Source organism: Gambusia affinis, linkage group LG13, assembly GCF_019740435.1.
Source record: "Gambusia affinis linkage group LG13, SWU_Gaff_1.0, whole genome shotgun sequence".
Classification (NCBI taxonomy): domain Eukaryota; kingdom Metazoa; phylum Chordata; class Actinopteri; order Cyprinodontiformes; family Poeciliidae; genus Gambusia; species Gambusia affinis.
Window position 1 is genome coordinate 455,118 of NC_057880.1, and position 27,550 is coordinate 482,667.

The 27,550-nt window shown below is 38.0% G+C and overlaps 1 protein-coding gene across 1 annotated transcript in view; it reads right to left on the reverse strand.

The window, feature by feature from the left end:
* The window catches only part of epas1b (endothelial PAS domain protein 1b), a 76,952-nt gene that overhangs the window by 7,389 nt on the left and 42,013 nt on the right, over window positions 1-27,550 (reverse strand). Inside the window, exons 4-12 of the mRNA XM_044136566.1 lie at window positions 26,240-26,327; window positions 19,465-19,580; window positions 19,170-19,372; window positions 13,044-13,150; window positions 4,126-4,273; window positions 3,829-4,037; window positions 3,484-3,722; window positions 3,063-3,176; window positions 483-982 (exon numbers count right to left, since the gene is read on the reverse strand). Of these exons, the coding sequence (XP_043992501.1) occupies window positions 483-982; window positions 3,063-3,176; window positions 3,484-3,722; window positions 3,829-4,037; window positions 4,126-4,273; window positions 13,044-13,150; window positions 19,170-19,372; window positions 19,465-19,580; window positions 26,240-26,327 (1,724 nt within the window). The remainder of the gene's footprint in view (window positions 1-482; window positions 983-3,062; window positions 3,177-3,483; window positions 3,723-3,828; window positions 4,038-4,125; window positions 4,274-13,043; window positions 13,151-19,169; window positions 19,373-19,464; window positions 19,581-26,239; window positions 26,328-27,550) is intronic.

The following is a 27,550-nucleotide window of genomic DNA, read 5'->3' on the forward strand; positions in this document are numbered from 1 at the left end:
TGCATATTTTTGTAAGTAACTTTTACAAAAATATGATTTCCTCTGTGAGCTCCTACTGTCATCTAAAGAAACACAGCTCCCCACCAAAAACAACCAATCAGAGCCAGGAGGAGCTTAATCTTTTCTATCATCCTTATGTATGCTGCTCTCAGTGAAGAATCAACTCAGTGTTCCAGGAAAACATGAGTTGCCGTGCTAACCAGCCTTAGCATTTGTGGCAGGCTATGTTGTGGAAAACCAGCTGTAGAGGCAGGGTTCTGAGCACGAGAGTGACTGGCAACGTTAAGACCCGCCTCCTGGCTCTGATTGGCTGTTTCTGATTGTCTTTCTGCAGTTAGCACAGAGAGAAGCTCAGTTTTTTCACAGACTATCCATTTTATACTGACACAACATGAAGATAACTAACAAATATGTGAAAAAAAAAATAAGTATAAAAGTTAAACATGGCAGCTTTAATAAAGTGTGCTCTGATGCAACCTCACTTCTGTTTGTGCACTAGGTGTGATGTGTTCTGCTGGCAGGACGGCTGCTCTCCGCCCAACATGTCGTCAATCAGACAGGCCTTCGGCGGATGTTGCCGATGTTGGTAGGTTATTATCGGGTCTGGAGGCCACTGCATGGATGACAGTGGCGTGCCAGCTAGGCCTCGGAAAGGGGGGTTCTGTATGGGGATCATCATGCACGACCTTTGTCGTGTTTCCATGGCGTTCTGGTTGGAGCCTCTCCTCCCATCCGTGGCCCAGGATGCTTGTGGTTGCGGCTGGTAGCGGTTCTGAGGCTGAGGGGAGGTGAGAGGCTGGAAGAGGCTGGCTACATTGTTGCAGCTCTGGTGGATGCTAAGGTTGCACAGGCTCCCTAGGGACCCTGCTTGAGCCGCTTCCTGGGGCTCCGATTCCGGAATGATTGGATTGAGCTGGAAGTCCTCTCCGTCCATTGGGATGTAAGGGGCCAGAGTCTCCAAATCCAAGTCACTCAAGTCCTCCTACAAAAGAAGAAACAAACAAAATGGGTAAAAGGTTACGCTCAACTAAAACACCTATAGCAAATAAATCACATTAATATCAATACAAACCGATACACAGAAGATATTTTAAGGAATCCTTTAACAATTTGACTATGAGCAAATTGTGTTTATTAAGTAGCAATGGATTATTTCAAATCGCATGAGTTTGAGTTAGTAGAGATTGCTAAATACTAGTGGATTAAGAAATTCATTTTACAAGATATAGAGCTAGAACATTTACTGATATTCAGTCAGCATTTCTAGTCACAGTCTGCCAGCATGACTTTGTCTGGTGTCCGACATCCTGCTCTACTCTTATTTTGAAGTAAAACAGAAAATAGTTCCTGAACAAACTAATTCCTGGGGCTAATTCAACTTTGTTTTTATCAGACAAAGTTGAGTAATAAAGACAAGATAAGTAGACAAAAGATTCTACCAGTTTTAAATTGTTCATCTGGCAGAATTTGGATGTGCATTAAGAAAAAAAAGAGAAATAATTTATGAATAATTTTGTTGTTACAATTATGTGTAGCACAGGTTTATTTAGAGCTCGTCTTTATGTGGAGTACATAACAGAAAGAAGGTAAACCCTAACAGGAATGCCATCTTATTGAGCTAGTGCAGTAATAGTATCAATGCATGGGGAAATACAATAGTGGTAAATATTGTCACATGTTTACATGTCTTTACTGTACTGGTGGGGTAGATAAGAAATAGCTAAAAAAAAAAAAAGTCCGTAATGAAGTATTTTTGGATTTCAGTTATTCACAGGTGACTGTGGTCCCAAACCATCATGGGCTCCACTGTATTCATGTTTTACAATGTTTACTTTCTGTAAAATCCATCTATTACTCTGTCCTTTAAAGCGTCTCAAAACATTCTCAACTCAGAACGAATGTTTCCCATTTTAGTTATTTAGACCGTTTGCATATTCTTTAGCTTTATTTTTAACAACAAAATGCTCAATGGGAGAGGAAAAAGTTAAACGTTAGCTGCTAATAATGCTAAAGTTAGCATCTGCTCTCCAGCCTGACACTTGGCGTAACTGGCTACAGATAAACACCTCAAAAACTGTTGAATTTTTTGAATCAGTGACCGGAGTCCTATATCCATAATGGCTGCTCCATCAAACAGGTCACATCTTTAAATATTTAGGTTTGTACATAGATGGCGATCTGAGTTAGCGCACACATGTAACAAATGTATGTGTAAAGGTTCACCAGCATGTCTATTTTCTTAGACAACTTTGATTGTGTGGCATTTCTAAAATGATAATGTTGATCTTTTATAGGGCAACAGTCAAGTCTATTCTTAGATATGGCATCACTGGATGGTTTGGAAATATTACTATTAAATTTAAAACTGAAATTCAAAGTCTGGTGAAGATGGCAAGTAAGATTATCAACACTCCAGATCTAGACCTCCTCGAGGGAGGGAGGACCAGGAACACCCTGGTCCTCCCTCTACTTCATCACACCTGAGTCAAATAATGAGGTAATTAGCAGGACTTTGGATAACCTGACTGCACTTGGGAGGTGATTCAGCTATTGGATTCAGGTGTGTTGAACCAGGGAGACATCTAAGAGTTGCAGGACACCGGCCCTCGAGGGCCAGGAGTGCCCACCCCTGATGTAGAGGATGTATTGTATGTGAATGGAAATGGTTATGGGGATGTACTGCCGATCTGATATTTGTGCAAATTATGTATTTTTTGTTTTTATGTATATATTTATGGTTACTGTCCTTTTGGATGGGCTTTTTTTGTTGTATTGCAGTTTTGCCCCTGTTTCCAAAATACATTTCTCCTATGGGAGACTAATAAACTTATCTTATCTTACCTTATCTGTTTTTTGTTTTATTAATTGTAAGCTATATTTGATTATTGGTAGATATTGGTCTGAACTACCAATATACACTAACAGAGATTTATAAAATGTTATAAAAAGTATTCAAAATACTTTTTAGCATTATGACCCTGAAATGGAGTAATTCTGTCTTGATTTCTGTTGTTCAACTCTGAAGTGGATGTTTGGTTCCCACTGGATATGATGAGATGCACCTCTGCGTGTACAGTGCTGTCGTTTCCCTCAGTCTCCAGAGCAAACAGCTTCTCAGTGAGTTCCACCTTCAGGTCACTCTCCACTGAGCTGTAGTAATCACCTGGGCTGCTGGGCTGCAGATGGAAAACGGCAAAATGAGACGAGTGGAGAAGCCGGGAGAATGGACAAAGACGTAAAAGACATGAGAGAAAAGAAGGAGCAAAAGATTTGTCATGACAAAGGCTCCATTGAAAGCTAATGGCCTGATCTATCCAAACTTCCACCCCCGATATTCTCACACACTTTGCCCGCTTTGACTGACCTCGCTGAATGCAGACCAAAAAAACCAGGATATAAACTCAATCAACCAGTGGCGGCCTAATTAAGCCATTCAACAGAACAATGGGGCTTCTCAATCATCTTCCTGATTCTCCTCCTCACCGTGGAGCAGCTGCTGAGGCTTGGGGTGGCACTGCCCGGTGGAGGATTCTGCTGCACGGTGAACGCCCTGGCTCTGTTAGGTGGGTCCCCAGGAGCTGGAACCAGGGTCTGAGCTGTAGCCACAGGAGCTGGCTTTTGGCTCTCGATTGTCCAACACAGAGGTCCAGGAGGGGGCATGGGTGAAGAAGACACCGGGGTGAAAGGCGCTGGCTGCTGGGACTCCTCAAACTCAGTGCGATCTAAGGCAAAGAATCAAAATCAAAAGTGAGACAAATAGAAGTGTCTTTTTTGAGGGCAAAAACATCCCAAAAGATTTTCAGAAAATTGTCAGAGGTCCAAACAGACCAAAATCGAGGGAGACGATGGTGTCTCCAGGAGTCGGAGCTAGCTGAGCCAAATCTTCCGGCTCCGTCTTGAACTTCTTGTAGAGAGAAGCTCCCGTTTCTGCATTCATGCTGGCTCCTTCGATGGTGAAGAAGCTGCTCATATTTGGCGACTTGAACAGCGCTTCCGTCTGCTCCAAGGAGAAAATGATGGACTTCTCCTCCACGTCACTGCACCGTGTGAGAACAAACAGTAAGCTTCCAGGAGTCAGAGAATAACAAGCTCTTCCAGGCATTTTGCTCAGAAAGTCTTCACGACCTCAGGACGTAGTTGATGCACACGATGCACTGAGGCTGAGAGTTGCGGCTGTTGTAAATGACAGTTCCCTGAGTCTCCACCCAGATGTAGCCACCATTCTTGGCCAGCATACGGTACTGACTGCTCACTGCCTGACCTTTGCTGCACACTGCCGAGGAAAAAGTGGAGATATATAGTTATGAGTGACTATCATGAGTTATGTTCAACACCACAACTGATTTATATTCAGCTACAGAACTGTAGCTCCAAATAAATTGTTTGAAAAGTCTTGTCAAACATTTCCGATTGGATTTAGGTCACGCCGGTTCTGGGCTACGCTTCAATCTAAACTTTTCTTTGTAGCTCTTCCTGGATGCTTAGGTCCTTCTCTTCCCAGAAGATGAAACTCTGTCCTAGAACAAACATTTTATGATGCATTTACCTCCATTTATCTTCCCCTAAACTCTAATCATCTACCCTGTTCTGGCTGAAAAAAGTCCCCAGGCCATGTTTTATGAGGATGGTGTGTTCAGGATAACGTTTAGTGTTTTCTGTCACTTTGACGACAGATTGCATTTGGATTTTCTCTGACTAGAACAATGTTTTGATTCAGATGATTAACTTCAGCAAACACCTGTTAGTCAACAATCAGTTGGAATCATCTAGTCTGAAGGAAACGCCTCAGGCCTGCGGCACCTTCAGGAGCATGGCTGGAGGACATTGGTTTAGGCAATCTTTTCCTGCTTTAATTGTGGTACCAATGTCTTGGAGGTTTCGGTTTTTAAAAGATCAACTTTCCTGTGTTCTTTGTGATAAAAAAAAAATCAGACACATTCTACTTTGGTAAAACTGGATTTATGTTTCTGGGTTTAAGGAAACTACTTCAAAAATTTAAACTGACTCAGAATTATGATTTCGCCCAATCGTTTTATTCAAAAGCATCTCACAAGCATCTATTGCAAAGACTCCCAGATCAACCAAATATGTGTTTGCATGATAAAGCTAGATGTTTGACTTTAAGCTGAGAACAGAATCTGCTGGCTTCAGTCCAGGGTTCAGCGCTGGCGTGGGAAAGGAGCATGACTGGTCAAAACATGTACATTAGGCCACTGACACTGTGGGTGTGTGTCTCTGAGTCATTCCCTTAGGACGTTTAGGCCTGCGCTGCATGTGCAGTGGGGAACGCTGTTCCATGTGCTGATCAACAGGCTGCTCACGGCTGGGAGAGCAGTCATTTCTGACAGAGAGCCCTTTTTATCTGCTTAGCTTCCGGCCAGCTGATGTTTGGAGATCACTTGGAGCTGAACATATCACAAGCACTAAAATCACTGATTAGATATTACTCAAGCATAAATCTGCTGGTTGCCCTGAGAATTCATGCATTTCTCTTCACATTTTCATATTAACGTTTTGTAAATGTTTCTGGATTCCAACAGGACAGAGAAAAGCTGGATTTAAAGGGCATCATGTAGAAAATGGTTCTACATGGTTCCTACCAAACATCCGCCCTGGATTTAAGAATCCATCCATGCAGGATTTATCAGAGGTTTCCAATAAGATGACAAATTCTTGCCTATTTCAATATTAATAACATAAAAGTGTCAGAAAAACTGCTAACAAATCTTTTTAAAACAAATATTTTGAGAAGAATTTGGGAATATTAATGTTGATAAAATACTTCCTATATAAAAAAAATAACTAAAAGAAAATATGATTTATTTTAATTATGATTAATATATAATTATCATCAAAGACGTTTATTTGAGAAAGATTTGATCAAAAATATAAACTGGTGGTTTCCAGTGAGTTTGGCTTGAGAAATATTTCTTTTTAAGAAGTTTTCTTATTTCTTTAATTACTTTCATTCATTTCTTTGAGACAATTTCTTTTTCTGTTTTCTATTCAGCGTAAAAAAAACTCCAAATAAATAAATACATAAAATGAAGAACATCAATATTTTTGATGTTCTTCATTCTTCTAGGATGAACTACTGGTCTACTTCATCCTAGACCAGTGTTTCTCAAACTTTTTCAGGCCAAAGACCACTTGACCCATTTAACAAACAATCATGGACCACCTACCAAATTACCCTCGCGATAACACATCTGAATATATAATGCAACCTGAAATGAAAATATTAGTCTTCTTAACTCATGTTGTTGTTTTCTTTGTTCATCGTAATTAGAAGAGTGGTGCTGTTTGGTAAATGGGACTGGTCACAACAAAGCCATGAACACGTCTACTTGGGCATTTTAAGTTATTTACAGATTCTGAAAGTGTCTAAACTTTCCAATGACGTCAAACACATGGAAATAAAAAAAAGAAGTTGTTCTTTACTACCAAGTGTTATGTGCATTAATAACATTTAGGACTATTTATGATTCAGAAGCACAATTAAAGAAAAATAGACTTGATTTGCTTTGACAGAGAAAAAACAAATCCTTTTCTGCACCATTAAACATAAAAATAAATAATTAATCCATTTCTATCAATTGTATTCATTTAACTTAATAATTTTAATTTCAAAAAAATAACATTAGCTGTTGATTTGAAAGCAAAGCAAAATTCATTACCAAGCAAATTTATTAAATACAAAGAACAGTTCTGACTAACTGGAGCGATTCCTACCCTAACCATTCAAAGAAATCCAATCACTAGTGAATGACACATCGACACTCAGTAAGCTAACTGGAATGTCACACTTTGAGCTCAGGTCACGGCAAATAAACGGTCGTTTACATGCAGTACCTTGCGGACCACCAGTGGTCCGGGGACCACAGTTTGAGAAAGACTGTCCTAGATGTATTTTCACATGCATAAATATCAGTTTTGAGACTTTTAAAATAATTTAATCATGCCTCTTTTGTTTTTCCATACATGCTGCGCTCCTCATTTTTGCCATGTTTCCCATGTTTTCCCACAAGTCAGACAAGGCTTTTGCTTGTCTGACTTGTTTAAATTTGAGATTCAAACCAGATCAAACTTCACTGCTACAGTGAAGTTTGTAGCGGTTCTACAACAGATCTTCACTTCATTCAGAGCCTCTCCTCTCCTCCATTCAGTCTTTTCCAGCCAATAAGGACACGCCTGATGGAACATCTGTTCTCAGGAAAGTACCAAAAGCCTCCTACTGTTACCTATTAGACCTCACCAATTCTGGTTAGTTTTATTGCTTTTTTAAACTAAATTTGGACATAATTTCCACAATAAAATGGCATGACGTAAACATTTACACTGTAAAAAGTAATAAGTTCACTTTACTTAGAAAAAGTTAGGAAACCGATTGCCTCAAAATCTTCAAGTAAAGTAGCTAATTCATTTTAAGGTGTTATTGCTAAAAATAACTATGTTTAGACCACTCAGATAATGGCAGTAAACTTGAGTGCCGTTAACTCAAAATCATTAGTAAAGTTGACTATAAAATGTCAATTATGACTACTTCAAATTGTGAGTTATGCCAATTAAGCAGTACTCATAAAAATAAGTTATGCTTACACGTTTAAGAGTTCACATTACTTGCAAAATATCAGGAAACCAATTGCCTTGATATGTTCAAGTAAGATGAACCAAAAGTGTTAAGTTATTGGAACGAAGAGCCAACAGACAACAGTTTGAATGGAAAAAATGTTTAATAATTAAACAAGTTTACCTTAAATACAAGGTTCTCAAGTGTGGTTACATACACACTAACCTGGAAACAAAGTTTTCCATAGACTTTTTTTAGGGAAAAAAAATGACATGACTTTTTTTCTAGGGTAGCCTTCAATCTAATATTGAATCCTTCAAATGGCCCTCAGTCTTTAAAACTTTGAGAATCCCTGCTTAAATGTCTTTGTTGACTGGTGTGAAACAAAAACTCAATTCTCAATACTAGAGCCCAACATTCATCATAACATTGATAAAGTAAATAGTGAAGTAGTGAAGTGAAGTAATGTTTCTCCTCAGTAACATAAATCCATTTAGTAGTCTGCAAATGCAATGATGCTCTCTCCAACAAAAAAAGAATCAAACAAGAAATAAAAATCACTTTTCCAATAAGGGTAAAGGTATCAACGTTGATCCATAATGTCACATCACATTCACTCATTGCATCAGAAGATTTTTGAGTGATTGTATTTTTTGGTTTTAGGATTTATGTCCAAGTGACAGAAGCACCCTTTGGATGAAGTCAAAGGTGTACTTCAGTTGTTGAGGTACTCAAATTCAGAGAATAAATAAGTCCAAAGAGCAAGCACATGGCATGTGGAAGATTCCCAAGATCATTCATGACAAGACTTCCTTCCAAAATGATGGCAGTACTTGAAGACTGGAGGTGCAGTGAGTCAGTGGAGGCCTGCCTGTCCTCAGGAATGATGGTCAGGATCCCAATGGGGGTGTGAGACACGTCTTGGTCTTAGTCCTAACAACAATCGCAGCAACACCACAATTACATATCAACATAACACTTCTTTAGGGTGACCAGACGTCCTCTTTTTCCCGGACATGTCCTACTTTTCAGACCTAAAAAAATGTCTGGGGGGAATTTAAAAATCGTTAGGGATTTTGGTCAACTGCCTCAAAACACATTACATAGCTTACAGTGCATTGTGATTACATTGCCACTCCGTTCCACTACTCCATTCCAGATTTCTTTGTATGGCAAAGAAACCGGTAGCACATGTGTGTACATGTGCTACCGGTTTCTTAATGCTACCGCTAGTTCTACCCCCCACCGCCGTCTCCCCATCTCCACCCCCGTTGGCGCATGTGTGTCCGATTCTACCCCCGCCAACAAAAAAAGTGTCCTCCTTTTCAGAAACCCAAATCTGGTGACCCTACACTTCTTCATCATGGCTGCTTCTCCTACAGTTTACAGCTGTCCTACCTATGGCAGTCTACTCATCATAAGCCTTCTATAACAGTACAGCGGCTTTTTTAACCCGCCAACATCTTTATCCTTATCCCTTTTCCTTTTTTGTTTTGCGCCCCGGACAGCTTTTTTGCACTGCCGCTCCATCTTGTTGCCACTAAATAAACATGATATTTTCGACTAACGTTAGTCCCAGGCATCGCTAAATCATTACACATAAAGTTAACCTCAAAACCTGGACTTACGGATGAATTATACGGCCGAGATAACGAATATAAGTTTGCTAAAAAACAGTGGGACTTACCGTGACAAAACTTAGCTGCAGCAACCGCCGTATTGTTGACAGTTTGGAGCTTCTTTCAAACACGTCGTCACTCGTCAGTGTCCAATGCGCATGTGCGTTCAACGAGAGCTGCCGAATGATGCCGAGTTTTTTGCTGGTTATGCAGATGCGTTTTGCTCACTCATAACTCCAAGTTCGGGTTACTTGCTGCTGATGAGTTTGATTACTTGCCTCAGTAGAAAGTTGTCTTTGCTAAGTTTAAGTTAGTATAGTCAACAGAGTAAGCTGGAATGAGTTCAGGTCACTTTTCTTTTTGAGTACACTTTACTTTTACATTTTACAGTGTAGTTGATACGGTTTTTCTCATAATATTAGTTTATTTTTCAGAATTGGATCAAAAACATATTCACCCTCCCTTTAGGTTAAAACTTTCTTTGCTATCAAATTTAAAGCTTCATATGGAAATGTTCCTTGACTTCATCAGAAAACAGATGCTAGATTTTGTTCTTGTAGAGAAACTTTGTGTGAGTTCTACCATAAAACATGACCAGAATTCGATCTGTTTACCGGTTCAAATGTTGCCATTTTGTTATCTACCTAAAGCAACGGCAGAAGTCGACTTATGGAAAAGTTTTATCTTTAAATGTTTTTGTGTTTCCCTTCAGATCACAGATTATGTTTCAGGGGGCTGTGCTGCTCCGAGAGCTCCTGTCAACACAGAGAAAAGCCATGACACCTCAGATCCTCGCTGACACACCGGCGCACACAAACAGTGTCATTATATTGTTGCAGAGGCCACCTGGCACCCCTCGCCCCCTCTATTGGTTTTGGGTTAGGGTATCAAGAGGTGTGCAAACCTCATCAGGCCATCAGTGGCTTTACTTAAAGAGATCTTAATACTCCGCTCGGCACACACACACACAGAGCTAGATAGAGATAGACAGAGAGACAGAGAGAGAGAGAGTAACATGTTTATGACCAGAAACAGACGTGGAAGTGATCAGGTATACAACCTGCCAGCTTCTCACAACAAACTCTCAGTCATTTGCTCAATCAGCAGATTGCGCAAATGACAAGAAGACATTTCACTTTCTAAAAATTATTTATTTTATCACAAATATACTCATAGTATATTCTCTGTAATGCAGATCGTAATTACATTGCATTGTAATGCAATGTAAATCATTACAATGCATTACAATGATTTACATTGTAATGCAATGTAAATCATTACAATGCATTACAATGATTTACATTGTAATGCAATGTAAATCAAATCAAATCAAATTTTATTTGTATAGCACATTTCAGCAGCAAGGCATTTCAAAGTGCTTTACATCAAATCAAACACAAAAACACAAAGCAACATAGAATTAACAATAAAAACACAACATCAAGTCAGATTCCGTCAATAAATTTGCAATTGATTACTTTTCAAATAGAACTCTAAACAAGTGGGTTTTCAGTTGAGATTTAAAGGAAGTCAGTGTTTCAGCTGTTATACAGTTTTCTGGAAGTTTGTTCCAGATTTTTGGTGCATAGATGCTGAATGCCGCTTCTCCTTGTTTGGTTCTGGTTCTGGGGGTGCAGAGCAGAACCAGAACCAGAAGACCTGAGAGTTCTGGAAGGTTGATACAATATCAGCAGATCTTTAATTTATTGTGGTGCTAAACCAGTGATTTATAAACTAACAACAGTATTTTAAAGTCTATTCTTTGAGCGACAGGGAGCCAGTGGAGAGACTTTAAAACTGGTGTTATGTGCTTTATCTTCCTGGTTTTAGTGAGAACTCCAGCAGCAGCATTCTGGATCAGCTGCAGCTGTTTGATTGATTTGTTGGACAGACCTGTGAAGACGCCGTTACAATAATCAATACGACTGAAGATAAACACATGGATGAGTTTCTCTAGATCTGGCTGAGACATTAGTCCTTTAATCCTGGAAATGTTCTTCAGGTGATAGAAGGCCGACTTTGTAACTGTCTTTATGTGGCTGGATGTTCAGGTCAGAGTCCATCACTACCCCCAGGTTTCTGGCCTGATCGCTGATTTTTAGTTGTAATAACTGAAGCTGTGCACTGACTCTAGATCGTTCCTCTTTAAGTCCAAAAATAATAACTTCAGTTTTGTTTTTGTTCAGCTGGAGGAAGTTTTGGCACATCCACACATTTATCTGTTCTAAACATCTGTTCAGTGATTGGATGGGTTCTGAGTCTCCTGGTGACATCGTAATGTAGAGCTGTGTGTCATCTGCATAGTTATGGTAGCTAATATTATTTCCTGTTATAACCTGAGCTAGTGGGAGCATATAGATATTGAATAAGAGGAGTCCTAGGATTGAACCTTGGGGTACCCCACATGTGACCTTTGACCTCTTTGATGAGAAGTTTCCAATTGAAACAAAGAAATCCCTGTTCTTTATGCAAGATTCAAACCAGTTAAGCACTGGACCGGAGAGTCCGACCCAACTCTCCAGTCCATTCAGTAGTATGTCATGGTCAACACTGAGGTCCAACAGAACCAGCACTGTGGTTCTCCAACCCATTCTCACACCCAACTCGTCATATATTGACGCATGGTGCTTCCGTCCTCGTCACATATTGGCGAAGTACCTTCAGCGTCAATATGTGACGCGAAGGGTTTTACCTGATGCCTTACCGTAATTTTTGCCCTAAACCTAACCAATTTTTGGGTTTTGAAGTGTCGGCAGTGTTTGCGAGGACCATTCGCGTAAATAATCCATGTAAAACATGCGACCTTCCAAAATCGTCAAAATCGTCAAAATTTTACGGTGAAGGAACCTGCCCAAGTCGTCACATATTGACGCGAAGGGTATACCCTTCGCGTCAATATGTGACGCATGGTCAGACGGCGTCCCAACTCGTCAATATATGACGAGTCGGGTGTGAGAATGTGTTGGGTTCTCCCACAGTCTGTATTTATATGGATGTCATTGAACACTTTTACGAGGGCAGTTTCTGTGCTGTGGTGAGATTGGAAACCAGATTGGAAGGAGTCAAGGAAGGAGTGTATTGTGCATTCAGTAGATAGGATTTAGGATATAACGCTGAGCTTTTACATCTCTATAGTTTTTATTTACACAAGTTTGATGAGACATTTTTAAGGGAAACAATTTGCTCTCAGGTGTTTTTTTGATTCATTCTTGATTATTTTTGGATAAAGAAATCATGACATTTTTGGATTCCCATTATATGTTTGCTCAAACTGATAAATCGTTGGAAAAAATGCAGTAATGCAGTAACAGATGCTTTAAAACATCTATTAAAGCACCTTAATAGATATTTTAAAATAAATATTTGTTATAACGTGGCGAACACTGCTACGTGATAACGTCATCCCAGCCAGTGTCCTCTAGCTTGCTTAGGGTATAATAGCCATGGTAACTAGGCTATTATAATACCCTATTTACCACAGCTATATTAGCAGCTAGTTACTGCTAGCTTCAACTGCCTCGAACAGAACCCAATAAAGATGAGAAAATAAAACACGCACACAGAATACCCAAGATTAAACAGTTATGCCACGACAAAATTTAAGCCCTGAGATTTAAGACAGTCTAAGGCCTCAATGTTAGAATCATGAATTTAAGACTTTTTAAGAATGTGTAAACAGCCAGGAATATCCAGCTTTCAAATGGATCTGGTGAAGTCTCAGTCCAGCTGTGGGACTTTCTAGCACAACTTTTAGAGATTTCTGAAGATTGTAAAATTTACATTTTTAGCCCCAGAAAAGAAAAAACAAAGTCTTTCAAATAAAATGAGAATTAGTTTGAATATGCATGACTTACAGTTATGGTGGCTCTTGGTGACGCTGTCTGAGTCGAGGGCATGGTAGAACTCATAGACCGATCGACCCAGCAGGTCCTCAGGGGTGTAACCCATCAACTCTGTCACCCTGCAACACACACATACACACACGAACACAAACACACACACACACATGTTTAATCATTCTCACACGTAATAATACTGCACCACATCATGCTCCTCTGCGCTTTAAAAGGCATTACACATGATTTCAAAATCAAACAAAATGGTGGAATATTATTCCTAAAAAACAAGAAACATTCACATTCTCTGCCTGAGAACGGTTAATCTCTCCGTCACTCTCATCACAAGTTCATCTACTTAATGAGGACTCCAACAGCAGCTCTGGTTGCCTTAAGGGGAAAAAAAATCCCTTTTTTCTTTTACTTCTGTCTAGCTCTTTTCAGCACATCAGTATACAAGGCTTGGAAGAGAAATATAGGATTAAAATATAATGTTTAAGGTGTTTGACACGCAGAAAAAGCTTTATCAAATGACAACAAAATTTAATGTATTTTATTGGGGTTTCATATGACTGGCCCACTCAAAGAAGCATATGATTGCAAAGAGGAAGGAATATTTTAAATTGATTAATTTCACATAACAAGAATAGCATTTTATATTCTGTCCCCTTTATTGAGATGCCCTATAATGCAGTCTAGTGCACTGTAAATAGAACACATATTTAAGTTATAAAATGGTTCAAAGTCTAAGCATAAATCTAATAGAGAATCTGCAAAGTTGCTCTTCATACACTCTCCTAATCCAATTTAACTAAGTCTGAGCAACTTTACAACATAAAGGATAGAAAAATACATCAGTTTCTAGATATGTAAAGCTGGTTGAGACATTTCTGAAACAAATGTCCATTTGTTGCATTAATTGCAGCAAAAGATGTGTCTATAAAGAACAATAGAACATGGAAAGCTGAAAACAATCATTTCTAGATTTTATTAGTCTTTTTTACAGTGGATGTCTGTTCTTCTCCACTGTACAATCAGGCTTGACTTGTGCTACTTCATAAATCCCAATTCAATACATTAAGGTTTTAAGTTGCAACAAATACTTTTGCATAAAAGATGACCAAGAATAAACAAGCACTGGACAAATGTTACTAACGTAGCTATAAAAGAAAATGAATGGGGATAAAATTTCATACGATCTGTTCTGTGTCTATTCTGCAAAAGACACGTGTTAGTTGTTGTCATAATGACATGTGAGCATCCTAGTTTAGAGTTTCTGATTCTTTTTCATTATTCATATCCATCTGCTAGTTTGACATGGCGTTACAAAGCCAGTTCACTGCATAAAGTTGATGCGCAGATTTTAAAATCTGTGGCAAGACTTTTAAATACCTGTTCATACTAAACTTGAGCTGATTTACAAAGAGGAACAAGCAAAACTCTGGATTTCGAAATGTGCACAGCTGGTAGAGAGACACTTCAAATGTAGTTGAAACTGGATTTTATATTAGGAGCTCAAACATACACAGGCTCGTGAAATTTTTCCTCCCCTTCCACTTTTTCACATTTTGTCACGTTACAACCAATAGACTTCATTCATTAAAAAGTGAAAACTGTATGTATCCACCTCAACAATATGTTGAACTTTTTACGCCTTTCACTGTTCTTACAGCTGTTTCCTTTTTTATTATTGGACTTATCTGTTAGCTGTTTGGGTAAATTTGAAGGCTGCTATAAATCAAAAGCATCAGGTCAAAGTTCACTGGTGGAAGAGACTCTTCCCAAAATAAGAGCTGGAGCCAAACTCTCAGCAGGAAATGACCCAGGAGCCAAGGTTGCAGGAAACTAAACCACAAAAAGAGAAAAATTAAACAGCGGAACAATTCACCCAGGCAGTTTGATGGTCAATTGCTCTTCAAAATTAAACAAGCAGCTGCCACTTGGATGTGCCAAACAGGCTGGTATTATGCAAGCAATGATAACATTATGATGAGTTCATTTTGATGACAAACACGCAACCAGGACGTCCAGTTGAATGGCAGTGCAGTGAGTTGCATCTTGGTGTGCTCCTTTAGGTTGGCTCTTTTTCGATTTTTGCCAGGCACTTTATCTCGGCTCCGACCTCAAAACAATATTTGCAATCGATACATTGTACACAATTTTTTTTTGTTTGGTCACTAAAATGCCACCATGCCAGGAGAAAATTTGATCCAGTCTCACCTGCGGCCTGCTCCTGGTGGTGAATCCTCAACTAGTGGTGAGTCCTCTCCAACTGTGTCAGAGGCTGTGGCCCAGGCCACTGCAGTTAGCGACGTCAGTAATCTTAAAAAGGAGCTACTTTCAGCTATCCGAGATGACTTAGTGGCTACACTTAAAGCGGAGTTTCATGCTGTCCTTGGTGAAAGTCTCTCTTCGATTACCGCAAGTCTGAGCTGCCATCCTTCAAAAAGGAATTGTCCTGTAGCCTGTAGAGTTTCATGGGGCTAAAGGTAACAGTTGCTGAGATGGAGAAATCCTTATCCACCTGCACTGATGACATAGTTAGCCTCCAGGAAAAAGTGGACAGCCTTACTAAAACTGTGGCACAATTAGAGGATAAATGTGATGACATGGAGTCCCAGTCCAGGTGTCAAAACATCTGCATCATTGGTGTCCCAGAGGATGACCCTTTGTTGGCTTCAATGGCTGTTGAAGCCAACAAACCCTTTCTGCATCTTTTTCACCTGCTACAATAATCTATTCATCACTACCAATTAAATTATCTTCCATTACTGCAAATCCTTAAGTGTAGCGCTCTTAAGATCTGGTCAGAAATTAGTTCCCATTTTAAATTTGTGTCTCCCTCTAATAAAATGCTGTTGTTTAAAAATAATCTATCTTCTCCTGTGGCTACTAACACTGCTTATAGAATTTGGCATGAGAGAGGCGTTAGAAGGATAAGAGACCTTTATAAAGATGGCTTATTTATTAGTTTTTCAGGATTGTCCTCAAAATGTAACCTGCCTACTTCTCATTGGTTTCTCTATTTCCAAATTAGACATTGTGTCCATTGCTGTTTTCTACTCTCCCTGCTGACTCACCATGGGTCGAACTTCCAGTTCTTGAAGGTCCAATCTGAAATCACCCCTTTCAAATATATATAGAAAACTTGAGGCAATTGAGTCCGACTCATCTGGTAAAACCAGAACTGCTAGAACGTGAATTGGGTGTCGAACTGTCTGATTCATGGTGGGATAAAGTTATTCTCAGCATACGTCAAAGTACACCATGTGCCATATTACAGCTTGTACAGTTTAAAGTAATAAATGAAGTCCACTTCTCAAAATCTCATCCATCTACAATTTTCCCTTCAGATGACAGATCTCACCTTGCAACTTAAGTCATATGTTTTCCTTCTGCCCAAGTTTACATAAATTTTTAAGTAATTTCTTTTCTATACTCTGAGGTTTTTAGAATACAGATCCAAAGTGATCCACTAATGGCCATTTTTGGAATTCCAGTGACCACACTTAACCTGTCCCCCCAGCAAAGTGAGTGTCTGTTCTCTTCTCGCCAGACACTGCATTTTACGCTCCTGGAAATATCCTACACTTCCGTCTACATTACAACGGCTTAATACTGTAAGAATATTTTTGCAGATAGAAAAAAATGTCATTAGCAGTGTGGAGCCGTTCAGCAAACTTTACTCACAAGTGGACACCTTTTGTGGAATACCTAAAATTGCTGCCTTCATAATGACAATGATATAACTAACCCATCATGTGACTAAGTAAAAAAAAAAAGGTAAAATACTATTACCTTTTAGCTCCCAATGCCACCCTTTTTTCACCTTTTTAAAAAAAATTTTAATCTATCTATCTATCTATCTATCTATCTATCTATCTATCTATCTATCTATCTATCTATCTATCTATCTATCTATCTATCTATCTATCTATCTATCTATCTATCTATCTATCTATCTATCTATCTATCTATCTATCTATCTATCTATCTATCTATTCATCTATCTATCTATCTATCTATCTATCTATCTATCTATCTATCTATCTATCTATCTATCTATCTATCATCTATCTATCTATCTATCTATCTATCTATCTATCTATCTATCTATCTATCTATCTATCTATCTATCTATCTATCTATCTATCTATCTATCTATCTATCTATCTATCTATCTATCTATCTATCTATCTATCTATCTATCTATCTATCTATCTATCTATCTATCTATCTATCTATCTATCTATCTATCTATCTATCTATCTATCTATCTATCTATCTATCTATCTATCTATCTATCTATCTATCTATCTATCTATCTATCTATCTATCTATCTATCTATCTATCTATCTTTCTTTCTTTTTTCCCAAAAATGTCTTAGACACTTGCAGAACAATTCTTTCCATTGTTCTGCAAGTGGAAATAATTGAAGGGAGTTGCTAATCTTCCTAGAAGTGACATCCCAAAATCTCTACATCCAGATTGTGAAATGCACAGAGAAAAATAAAGTAAAAACCCAATGTTGAACTCAGTCATGGTAAGTGTTACAGTGTCAAAGGAGAAAAAAGAAGATAATATAGCTTGTAGGGAAGGGTTGCTTGGCGAGACAAAGGTTTGACTGCTAGAACAATGTCATCAGTCGATGACTGAGATTTTGATCCAAATGGTCCAAATGCCTCACAACAGCACAGTGGTGAAGGGACGATGAAGTAGAGTGGTGTTCCAGGATCTGGACACTTTTACAGTCATATGACTGACCATGAACTTTGATGCATAACAAAATGCATCAAAAAAGCAAATGCATTATTGGCCTTTTTGTCAGTTTGGTATCCCTTAAAACTTCATGTTTGTATGTTCAAAGGAAACAAAATTAAGAAACCCTCCAAAGTTTTGTCATAAATCTAGTTTCAGTTGTCAACACAGTAAGTCATATCAGCTGTTGGCAGAAGAATATCCAACTTATATTTACTTTTTGTTTTTAAATTTGTACTTTGTGAAGTTGTGAAGTTCAGCCCATAGTCCAGACCTGGACGCCAGGCACTGTTGTGTACAGAGACAGGAATTCTGACGAAATCTCAGATCACAGCAGTTAAAACTGGAAACCAAATACACGTGACCTTTAACCCTTCAAAATGCATAATAAGTCATCATGACGGAATGATCAAAAAAGCAAATGCATTATTTTTCTTTTTGTATTATTTGCCTTATAAAAGGCAAATAATACAAAATTGAATTTTACTGTACCTTACAAAAGGCAAATAATAGTGAAATAATCAAGGTATTCCATAGACCTTTTGAAAGTCCAGACTTCCATAGAGCTGTTCAGAAAGAAAGGTCTGCAAATCTTAATGAACTGAAGCAACACAATACAAAAGAGTCTGTCATGTGTCTGCATTAAGAAATGTTGTTGTTTGATGTTTTCCTCAGCTCTAGTGCCCATCAAGACCAACTTATGAGTTGTAAATAACAAAAACAATAAGAAGGGCCCCACAAAGTCAAAATGTGATGCACTGGAAGGTTCTCACTAAGACTGATCCGGACATCTGATATGACTGCTGGGTATGCCAAGAGAAATGCCAGTTTCTACCTGTTATGGGATCAACAAACACAGAGCGACAGTGAAAATTTTCCAGCAATTAGGGTCAACACAACACACTGGATTGCAGCAGTAACAAAAGCTGGATATATTTCAACTTTCTTGTGTTGTGCAGATTAGCATGCATGTGCGCATCTATGCATACAAACTCAAAACTTCACATGTACAAATTTCACCAGTCACTTGTCTGAAAAAGTGCAAGCAATTGTCACCTCATTCCACAAGTTCCATAGAAAATGAATGGAGAGGGAGTTACGTCTTCTCCAGTAGAGCCCATTGGTTTGTAACACAAGCTATCGTTCTCATGCACGAAGTTGGTTGTGAAATCACTCTGAATTTTAAGGTACCTTAAAAGTTTTCCACCTAAAAAGAGTTACGTACTCTTGCCAGTTAAAAAAAAAGAGGATTTATACAGTCAACTACACACTAGAAACACTTCAGTCCCGCAGTTGATAGAGGTATTTACGGATTCTTATTTTGGTGTCAGCTCAGAAAAGCAGACTTTATGAGTGGCGGTAGTGCTATAGGGGTGCCTGCTTACTTCTCATCACAGTACATGAACTTCATGTCCATGCTGTGTCGGCTCAGGAATGTCCTGCTGTCCAGCGGTGCGTCGATGTTGGATGGGTGTGGGATGGGTTCGCACATCAGGATGGCGCAGGTAAGCGGAGGCTCCTTGTAGCTGCAGAGAACCCGCGATGGGCAGCCGTCATACATCTTCAGTTGGCCGGTGCAGTGCAGCACCTGGAGGGATGGGAATGTCAGAACATTTTGGCTTTTATGATGGAATCGGTTTGAATGCCAGTATAGCCGTCTCATGTCTATCCAAGCCTTACCTTCCAGCTTGCTGACTTGAGATTGACGGTACGTCCTCTGTTGGTCACTGTGCATTTCATCCTCATGAAGAAGTCTCGCTCTGTGCTCTGGTCTTTGCCTTTTTTACGGAAGCTCCCTAGAAAACAGAAGAGTAATAATTTAAGGTGGACCGAGATATCACAGAATCTCATCCTGTAGAACAGACCAAAGTAATTCTGATAATAGCTAAATGATGGCCATAATAACCCAACACCTAGGGTTTCAACACCTATTTTTAAAATGGTACATTTGTTTCTGAAGCATCTGTGTCACAAAAACTATTAGGTAGGATTTTAGATAAATGTATTACAAACACCAAACCTAATCAGGATTTTCTGACACCAACCCAAAGCAGAAAATTATGAAGTGGAAGACAAATGACACATAGATGCAAACAATCTTTTAAATAAGAAAAATCGAAAGTGAACCATAATTTTTGTTCCGACACCTCAAAATAAAATTGAATGCAACTAGTATTGTCCCCCTGTAAGTGTCTGAAGACGTTTGAATTTTACTGTGGCAATTTTGATATCAGTAATGGAGGATCAGAATCGATTCAGACTTGTAGAGAAAGACTAGATTTCAGTCGCTCCAGTCTCTTTCTGCTACAGCAAACATTTTAAAAAGCTTCTCCTTCTGTGCAGCTCTATATTTATAGAAATTTCAAAGGAAAGAGGCAGGACTTATCTATATGGTGGTCTAATCTGACTCTGTTGTCCTTCTAGTTTTTTAGTTTGTTAACCAAAAAGTCTGATTACTGTTCACACTTTATATGTACTAAAAAAAGTACAAATGAAGATATATGATGGCTGGACTGTGATGAAAGTTGATGGTTTTCCAAAGTACTATAAGCCTGCGCAGCTCTGCTGATCATTCCGTCATGATGACTTATTATGCATTTTGAAGGGTTAAAGGTCACGTGTATTTGGTTTCCAGTTTTAACTGCTGTGAGCTGAGATTTCGTCAGAATTCCTGTCTCTGTACACAACAGTGCCTGGCGTCCAGGTCTGGACTATGGGCTGAACTTCACAACTTCACAAAGTACGAATTTAAAAACAAAAAGTAAATATAAGTTGGATATTCTTCTGCCAACAGCTGATATGACTTACTGTGTTGACAACTGAGTCTAGATTTATGACAAAACTTTGGAGGGTTTCTTAATTTTGTTTCCTTTGAACATACAAACATGACGTTTTAAGGGATACCAAATTAATGCTACGTTTGAACTAATGTTTAATTTTTCTTGTTCTATTAAAACTGTCATCGTCATACATGAATATATAATGCATGAATTTTCAGAATTAATAATCATCTAAATGCCAGTTTTAGTGGTTAAATTCAACAGTTCTCTCTTTTTTAATAGAAAAAAAGAGAGGGGGGAAGGAGAGTAGGAATTATTCAAGCATGGTGAAATTAAAACCCGCCTCAGACTTGAAACAGCAAAAGTGATTCTAATCATTTGAACAGGTAATTTGAAAATATGCAAAAGTAGTTTTGTCCACAATACCATACATGCAAAATGGTAGATTTGCAGTACATGAAAATGGTAGTGCAGCTTGAAATCAATTTTAAATGAGATTCAGTGGAATTGTAAAAAGCTAAAAGCATTGCTCCTGCAATTCAAAAGGCACAGAAAATCTCCCAAAATACACAACCAGTCCAAATTTTTTGACATTTACTGTACATCAGCACAGACAAAGCCAAAAACAAAAATATCTCCAGTGACTCCAATATATTTTACCAAAACTATTTCAATGCCTTTAGTACACAGTGAAATATGACAAGTCCAAGTCAAGCTTTAATTCCTGAGAACAAGTCTGAGACTGTTTTTCACTAAGAGGTAATCACTTCAACTTTGTAAAGAAATACTTTAATCTATGTCTTACTAAAAAACCTTTGCATTGTGGTACCAGTCTCTGACATTTCTGAGAAAGACCCACGCCTGCTTGTTGTGCCTTGAATAGAAACCAAGAGATGCCTCCTTCATTGAAACAAATGATTTTCTTTCTCCACACTAAAAACCACCCAAAATTCAAAAACACTTTATTGATCCTAAAGGAAAATTAAATATTATTGTGTCTTTGAGCTGCTTCTGCGTACATCTCAATAACTCCCTATGTGCCTTCCTGTTTTATTAAGGAAGCATATCACAGTTCTGGTGGGGATGCTGCTGTCCACATAGTTTGTACAGTCAGTTACACACTCAGTCATGAGTGGATGATCTCTCCATGTGGCTGGCAAAGAGAAGTCCAATCTGTAACCTCAAAACAACCCTGTAGGGTTTCTTCATCGTGCTGTGACCATTTTCTCAAAGTTCTTTTCTTTATAGGCTGTCTCTGAAAAAAGAGGTTTATATACTAATCAGAGAAAAACAAGGTGGTGGTCTCCATTTTCCAGAGAAGGTCTGGCTTTGGAAATATATGAATCCTTTAGGTCTGTATAAAACAAATCCAATGAGTTGTTTTCTCTGGTAGAACAGTTGGCAAACTGTTGAAACATTGGTGTAAAGAGTTAACACTTCCTGTTGAGGACATTTAAAGAGCCGAATGTTACCTATAGACAATAATATACGCCATACTGCTTTCATGAATGGACGCTGGAATCTGTGCAATTTGTCTCTTTGTCGACTTTTTCATTTTAAACTCCTACACGTATCAAATAATATGCTTATGCTTTCAAAATATATTATAGTCATAGTAGAAATCTCTGCGACAGACTGGCGACCTGTCCAGGGTGAACCCCGCCTCTCGCCCGGGACGCAGCTAGAGATAGGCACCAGCAACCCTCCCGACCCCATTTAGGGAAGAAGGGTGTAAAAGAAAATGGATGGATGGATGGATAGTAGAAATCTAAAAATAATTCTCTTTAAGCCTGGAAATTTTTTTTAAATGACAGACGCTTCTATTCTTGAAATATTTTTCTAACCCTCATTGGTGTATCTTGTAAATGCAGCATGCATCCTGTTACTTGGTAGCAGACTGTTTAAGAAAAGTTCAAGTCAACACTCCAGATATCTGCCTCCCCATGTGTGAACTGGAAAACAGCCCAACAAGACATGGAATTAGGTTGTGCTTGAGGTCAGGGTTCAGCTGTGGAGTTGCAGCCACAGAGTCAGGCGTTGGTGTCTTTCACTAACCCGCCAGTCCCCGAGTGCGTTTTTATCTTTACACCAAACAAAGAGAGAAAAATGCCTTTCCGAGTGAAGACAAAGCACAAATGTAAAAATGACGAGTAAACTAGTAGCGGAAGAAGACTATAAACCCAACAGAATTGATCTGCTTCAGTGCTGATAAGTTATCTCCAACAAATTGGTGAATGTGATTGTCTGAAGGGCAGACAACAGCTTTTTTAATTAGATTATTCCTCATTTCTGGAAAGTATCACAGTTTTCTGTTTGGAGACTAAGCAGAAAACCTTCAATATGAGTCAAATCTCTGGTGCAGACATATTGAAATCTTTACCCACCAAAACACTACCACTTCTTATCCTTTTTCATTTGGTTCAGTCCAAGTAAAGCACAAAGAATGCATAAATTCTTCTGCTGTATCTGTCTTTAAGTTACACTCTGCAGTATGTAACCTCTGACCTTCTGTATGCTTGCCCCTGAAATATACAGGATTATGCAATGTCCTGTTCAGCTGTGAGTGTTATTTATTTTAATCCAGAGCTCAGAAGTTAAGTTAAGACTTCTGAGAGTTACAAACGTTATGCTCATCAATAAATACCTCACAAAGAAAAGGAAACAGTGTGGCTCAACAGCAAACCTTGCTTGTTGTTCATTCAAACTGCATAGATCCTTAGCTCAGGTGGAAGAAGCTGTTTGACAAACACTTCACTAATTTATTTTTCATGTATTCACAAGAAGAACATTGTTGAGAGAAAGTGATGAAAAGTCCAGTTTGCTACATGGCATATAGGGGACAAATCAAACATGCGGAGGAGACTGCACTGCTCACATGAGACCAAAATGTAGCTTTCTAGTCAACATCCAAAATGTTATGTGTGGTATAAGACTGAACATCCCATCTTCAGGGTGAAACATGGTGGGGGCAGCATCATGCTGTCACTGGGCTGTGCTTGAATATTACCAGGTCAGAGTTTATTGTTAGATGAATGAAGCTAAATGCAGGGCAGAACTGAAAGAAAATCTGTTTTACGCTCCAAGTGACTCAACCCATGGATGTAAGTTTACAGGTCATGAAATTGCGCAAATTGAAATTACAAAGATAAATTTCCTGAATGGAACACGTTTTTTTGATCAAATGTTTTTACGTTAGGGTGAGGTGGTTTTTCAGCCATGTCTAAATTTTTGCTTCACCAAACTGCAATGGAAACAATGTTTTGCATCATGAGTCACCAGTTTGATTACAGATGCAATGAGTTTATTTGTAAGCACAAACCTCCTTGGACCTGTTGTCCAAGGAGTTGTCCAACTCAACTTTTGATTGATATCATTCCAAAGAGTTGAATCCATCGCTTCTGTAAAACTGCCAACTACAAAGTTCAAAAAACACAGTTCCAATGTGTAATAGACTCATCGCTCCAATGTTTTCTCTGATGGCTACTGATGAGCTGTGGCTGAAATATGTATGTCATATAGGTGTTTACATCTGTTGCCACCAAGATTTCTAATGATATATTCACATGTGAAAGTTTTGATTTCACACATTTTCACAAAAACAATTAGTAGAAAAAATTTGCTTTTTACACCCAAAACATTTGTTTTGAGCACATTTTTATCGAAATGCAGATAGTCATAAACATACAGAAAAAATGGGCAACACTTTATTTGACTGGGTGTGCATAAGACTGACATGACAATGTCATAAACATGACATAACATCCGCCGTGAATATGAAATTGTCTTTATGAATATTTATGACTGTTGTCATAAAGTGTCACTCCGAAAATTAAAACACTTTTAATGCAAAGTTGCTTTAAAAATTGTATTAAAAGTCAATTAAAAGTGCCAACTTTGCATTAAAAGTGTCATTATTTACCAGATAATTCAAAGTTTTCACTTTTAAAGGACTTTTAATGCAACTTTGCATTAAAAGTTATTTACCGAATGAAACTTCATGATAACATCCATAAATATTCATAAAGACTCATTCTTGGTCATGACAAATTTATGACATGTTATAACAATGTCATGTCAGTCTTATGCACACCCAGTCAAAAAAGGTGTTACCAAAAAAGGCAATTGAATGTTTACAACATGCTAGAACAGTCCAAATCCAGTTCAATCCAGTTCAATTCTCACTTCAACTGAGAATCAAAGCATGGATGCTAACACATGCTCTCCAACCAATCTAAATGAGCTTAAGCTGTTTTGTGAATAAGAATGTTTCCAGATGTTAAGAGTTAGCAAAGACATGCCCTATGGTATTAGATGACATTACATGACATTCTCATTGAAATGTGTGGCTATAATGCAACTTTACCAGAAAAATCTCAATGGATGTAAATGCTTTTCATTTGCACTATATGTATATTGAAGGTTATGCAACATTGTTTTTATATCAGCTTACCAAAATGTAGCCAGAGTTGTTGAAATCCTTCCAAGCCTGACTCAACATTGTCCAACTTCAAATTATTTAAAAGTTAAGTTTTTATGCATTATTTGCTTACAACCTTCTATAAAACTCTGAGTCTGTCTTGCTTTAATATATTAGTCTTCTGAGTCATATATTATTGGCAAGTCAATAACATTTATATTTATTGAGGCTCCTTTTTGAGTCAACAGTGATGGGAAAGTTTTAGAAATTAGCAGCTCACTCTCAGCTCATTTTGTGAATTTGTGTCTTCTTGTGGAGTAGAAACAAAAGCGTTAAGGGACTCTGAGAGAAGATTAAAAGGCTGAAAGGCTGAACACATGGGTTTTATTTACTGCTTAGGAAGGCAAGATTTGCAATCTGTTCCCCTGAGAGGGCTCAAAGGATAAGGATGACTGTGGCTCCATTATTGCTCAAGATTACGCTGAAGTTTAGGATCATACCTCATTTCATGGCACTCTGGACTTTCCGGCTAGCTCCTTCAACCAGCCAGCATTAATCAGAAATGCAACATCCACCACTAAGTACTGTCACTTAAAAATGGTTCTTCAGGATATTGATTTAAAGGTCCACCAGTTCTGCATACTGACACATCTTGTGACAACTAACATTATTTATGCTTTTGTATGGCTTTGCCATTTTATGTGTTCCCGTTGGGAATAGTACACATGTACTGGGACCTGCAGAGTAGAATTCACAATCTCCAAACACTTCACTACTGACTTTAGAATTAAAACAGAAGTTAACCAGAAAGTAGGGCATGCAGTCGCCTTCATTTTCAGCTTCAAGCATTCAGCATGCTGATGTGAGTGACCTATGTGTGGTTTTGAGTGTTAAAGTTAGAGTGTTAGATGTGAAATATGTAATGAGTAAGCATATCTTTCCATGGCATCGTGTTTTTTATGCTTTTAAAACAAAATGATAAAAAGTAATGTTAAGGCACAAGTATAATAGAAAAGAACAGAAGACGTTTACCATTAGTTTCAAACTACAAATCAAAGATATCTCTTCATGTAGTTTACCTTGCAAATAACTAAATACAAATCTGCTTCTGTGGAATAACTTGTGCTCGGATGCTTTAATAATTGTGTAAAAAATATGATGTTATTGTTAAATTAAAATCAAACAGAATGAGAGTGAGATTTGTTTATGTAAAAATGTCTGGCAGTTGTAATGTGGTTTGGTAAGATTGAATGCTCACCTGCTGACTTCAGGCTAAGGTTTTCTCTGATCTCCTCATGGTCACATGGGTGGGTAAAGTCAAAGATGCTGTGACCTGTGAGCTCCACCTGACAAAAAACAGAATGAAGATTCTTCAGAATCAGAAACTAACGATCTAACATTACTTCCTGTCCACAATAAATGTCTACAAACAGTTTTGAACAAAATACTTGGTGATTAAATGTAGTGGCGTCTTTTTCCTGATTATAGGATTTTTAAAGGATTTGTGATTTATGTTATGTAGACATAAATATATGGAAATGCCTTCCGTGTAAGGACCATGAAAATGGTTTACAAGTGAGACGTGAAGTTGTCTAATAAAGAAGTGTGTTAATTTATAAATGGGACATACAAATCCTTGTTTAGGTTAATTAATGCTATAGGTGAAAAAGCAAGGGAACACCTTCCTGTAACTTTTGTCCACAATCAATTTAATGTAATCAAATTTTGATTTGATATCAACTTGTTATCAAAATTCAGATCAAAACATAAAGGAAACATAATAGCATCAGCTAGGTAAGACATAAATATATTGAAGACTGTTACCATATAATGTCTTCAACTCATGTTTTGTGAGGCAAACTGTTAAACTATTTAAATCTCCAAAATATTTATTTTTCTAGAATATATAGAAGACTTTGTTTATTAGAATACACTTTTATCATTTTTTTAAATAAGTTTTTGACTATCATTATTTTAATGAAAGTGAAATATTTCTACAAGTTGGCTAACTTTGAAGGGTGCTAATTAGCATAAAACAGGAATATTATTTAATTAGCTAATTACAACATCCCACTGAACGGTGTGACGGAGGAGCCGTCATGAATTAGGACATTTAGAGTCCATGTCAGTATGCAGGCATGGCCGCACATATACAAACAATCACTAACTTACTTTTTTGTTGCAGGTTGAACTGAGAAGGTTCATTGTGGGTGCACACGTGGTGTTCCTATTTCAGTGAAACATTCATGCAAAATCCAATATTTTCAGAATCAAACATTTTCCTGCTTTTATTTTCAAGTAGGTTTTTTTTTCTAGATGGTGGCTTGCTAGGAGGCAGTCACATGATGACTGCATGATGGCGTCAGATTAGTACCAGGTGTTTTGTATCAAATTGAGTATTGTATTTTTGTTTACAAGTTTATTTATTTATTTCTGTTATTGTTGTTGTTATTATTCTTATTCTTATTATTTTGTATACTTTAAGAGTTTATTTGAGTTGGAAGTAATTGTTTAGTTCTTGATTGTTTGGAGTGTCTGTGGGCGGAGCCTGTGGCTTTAAAAGCAGGAC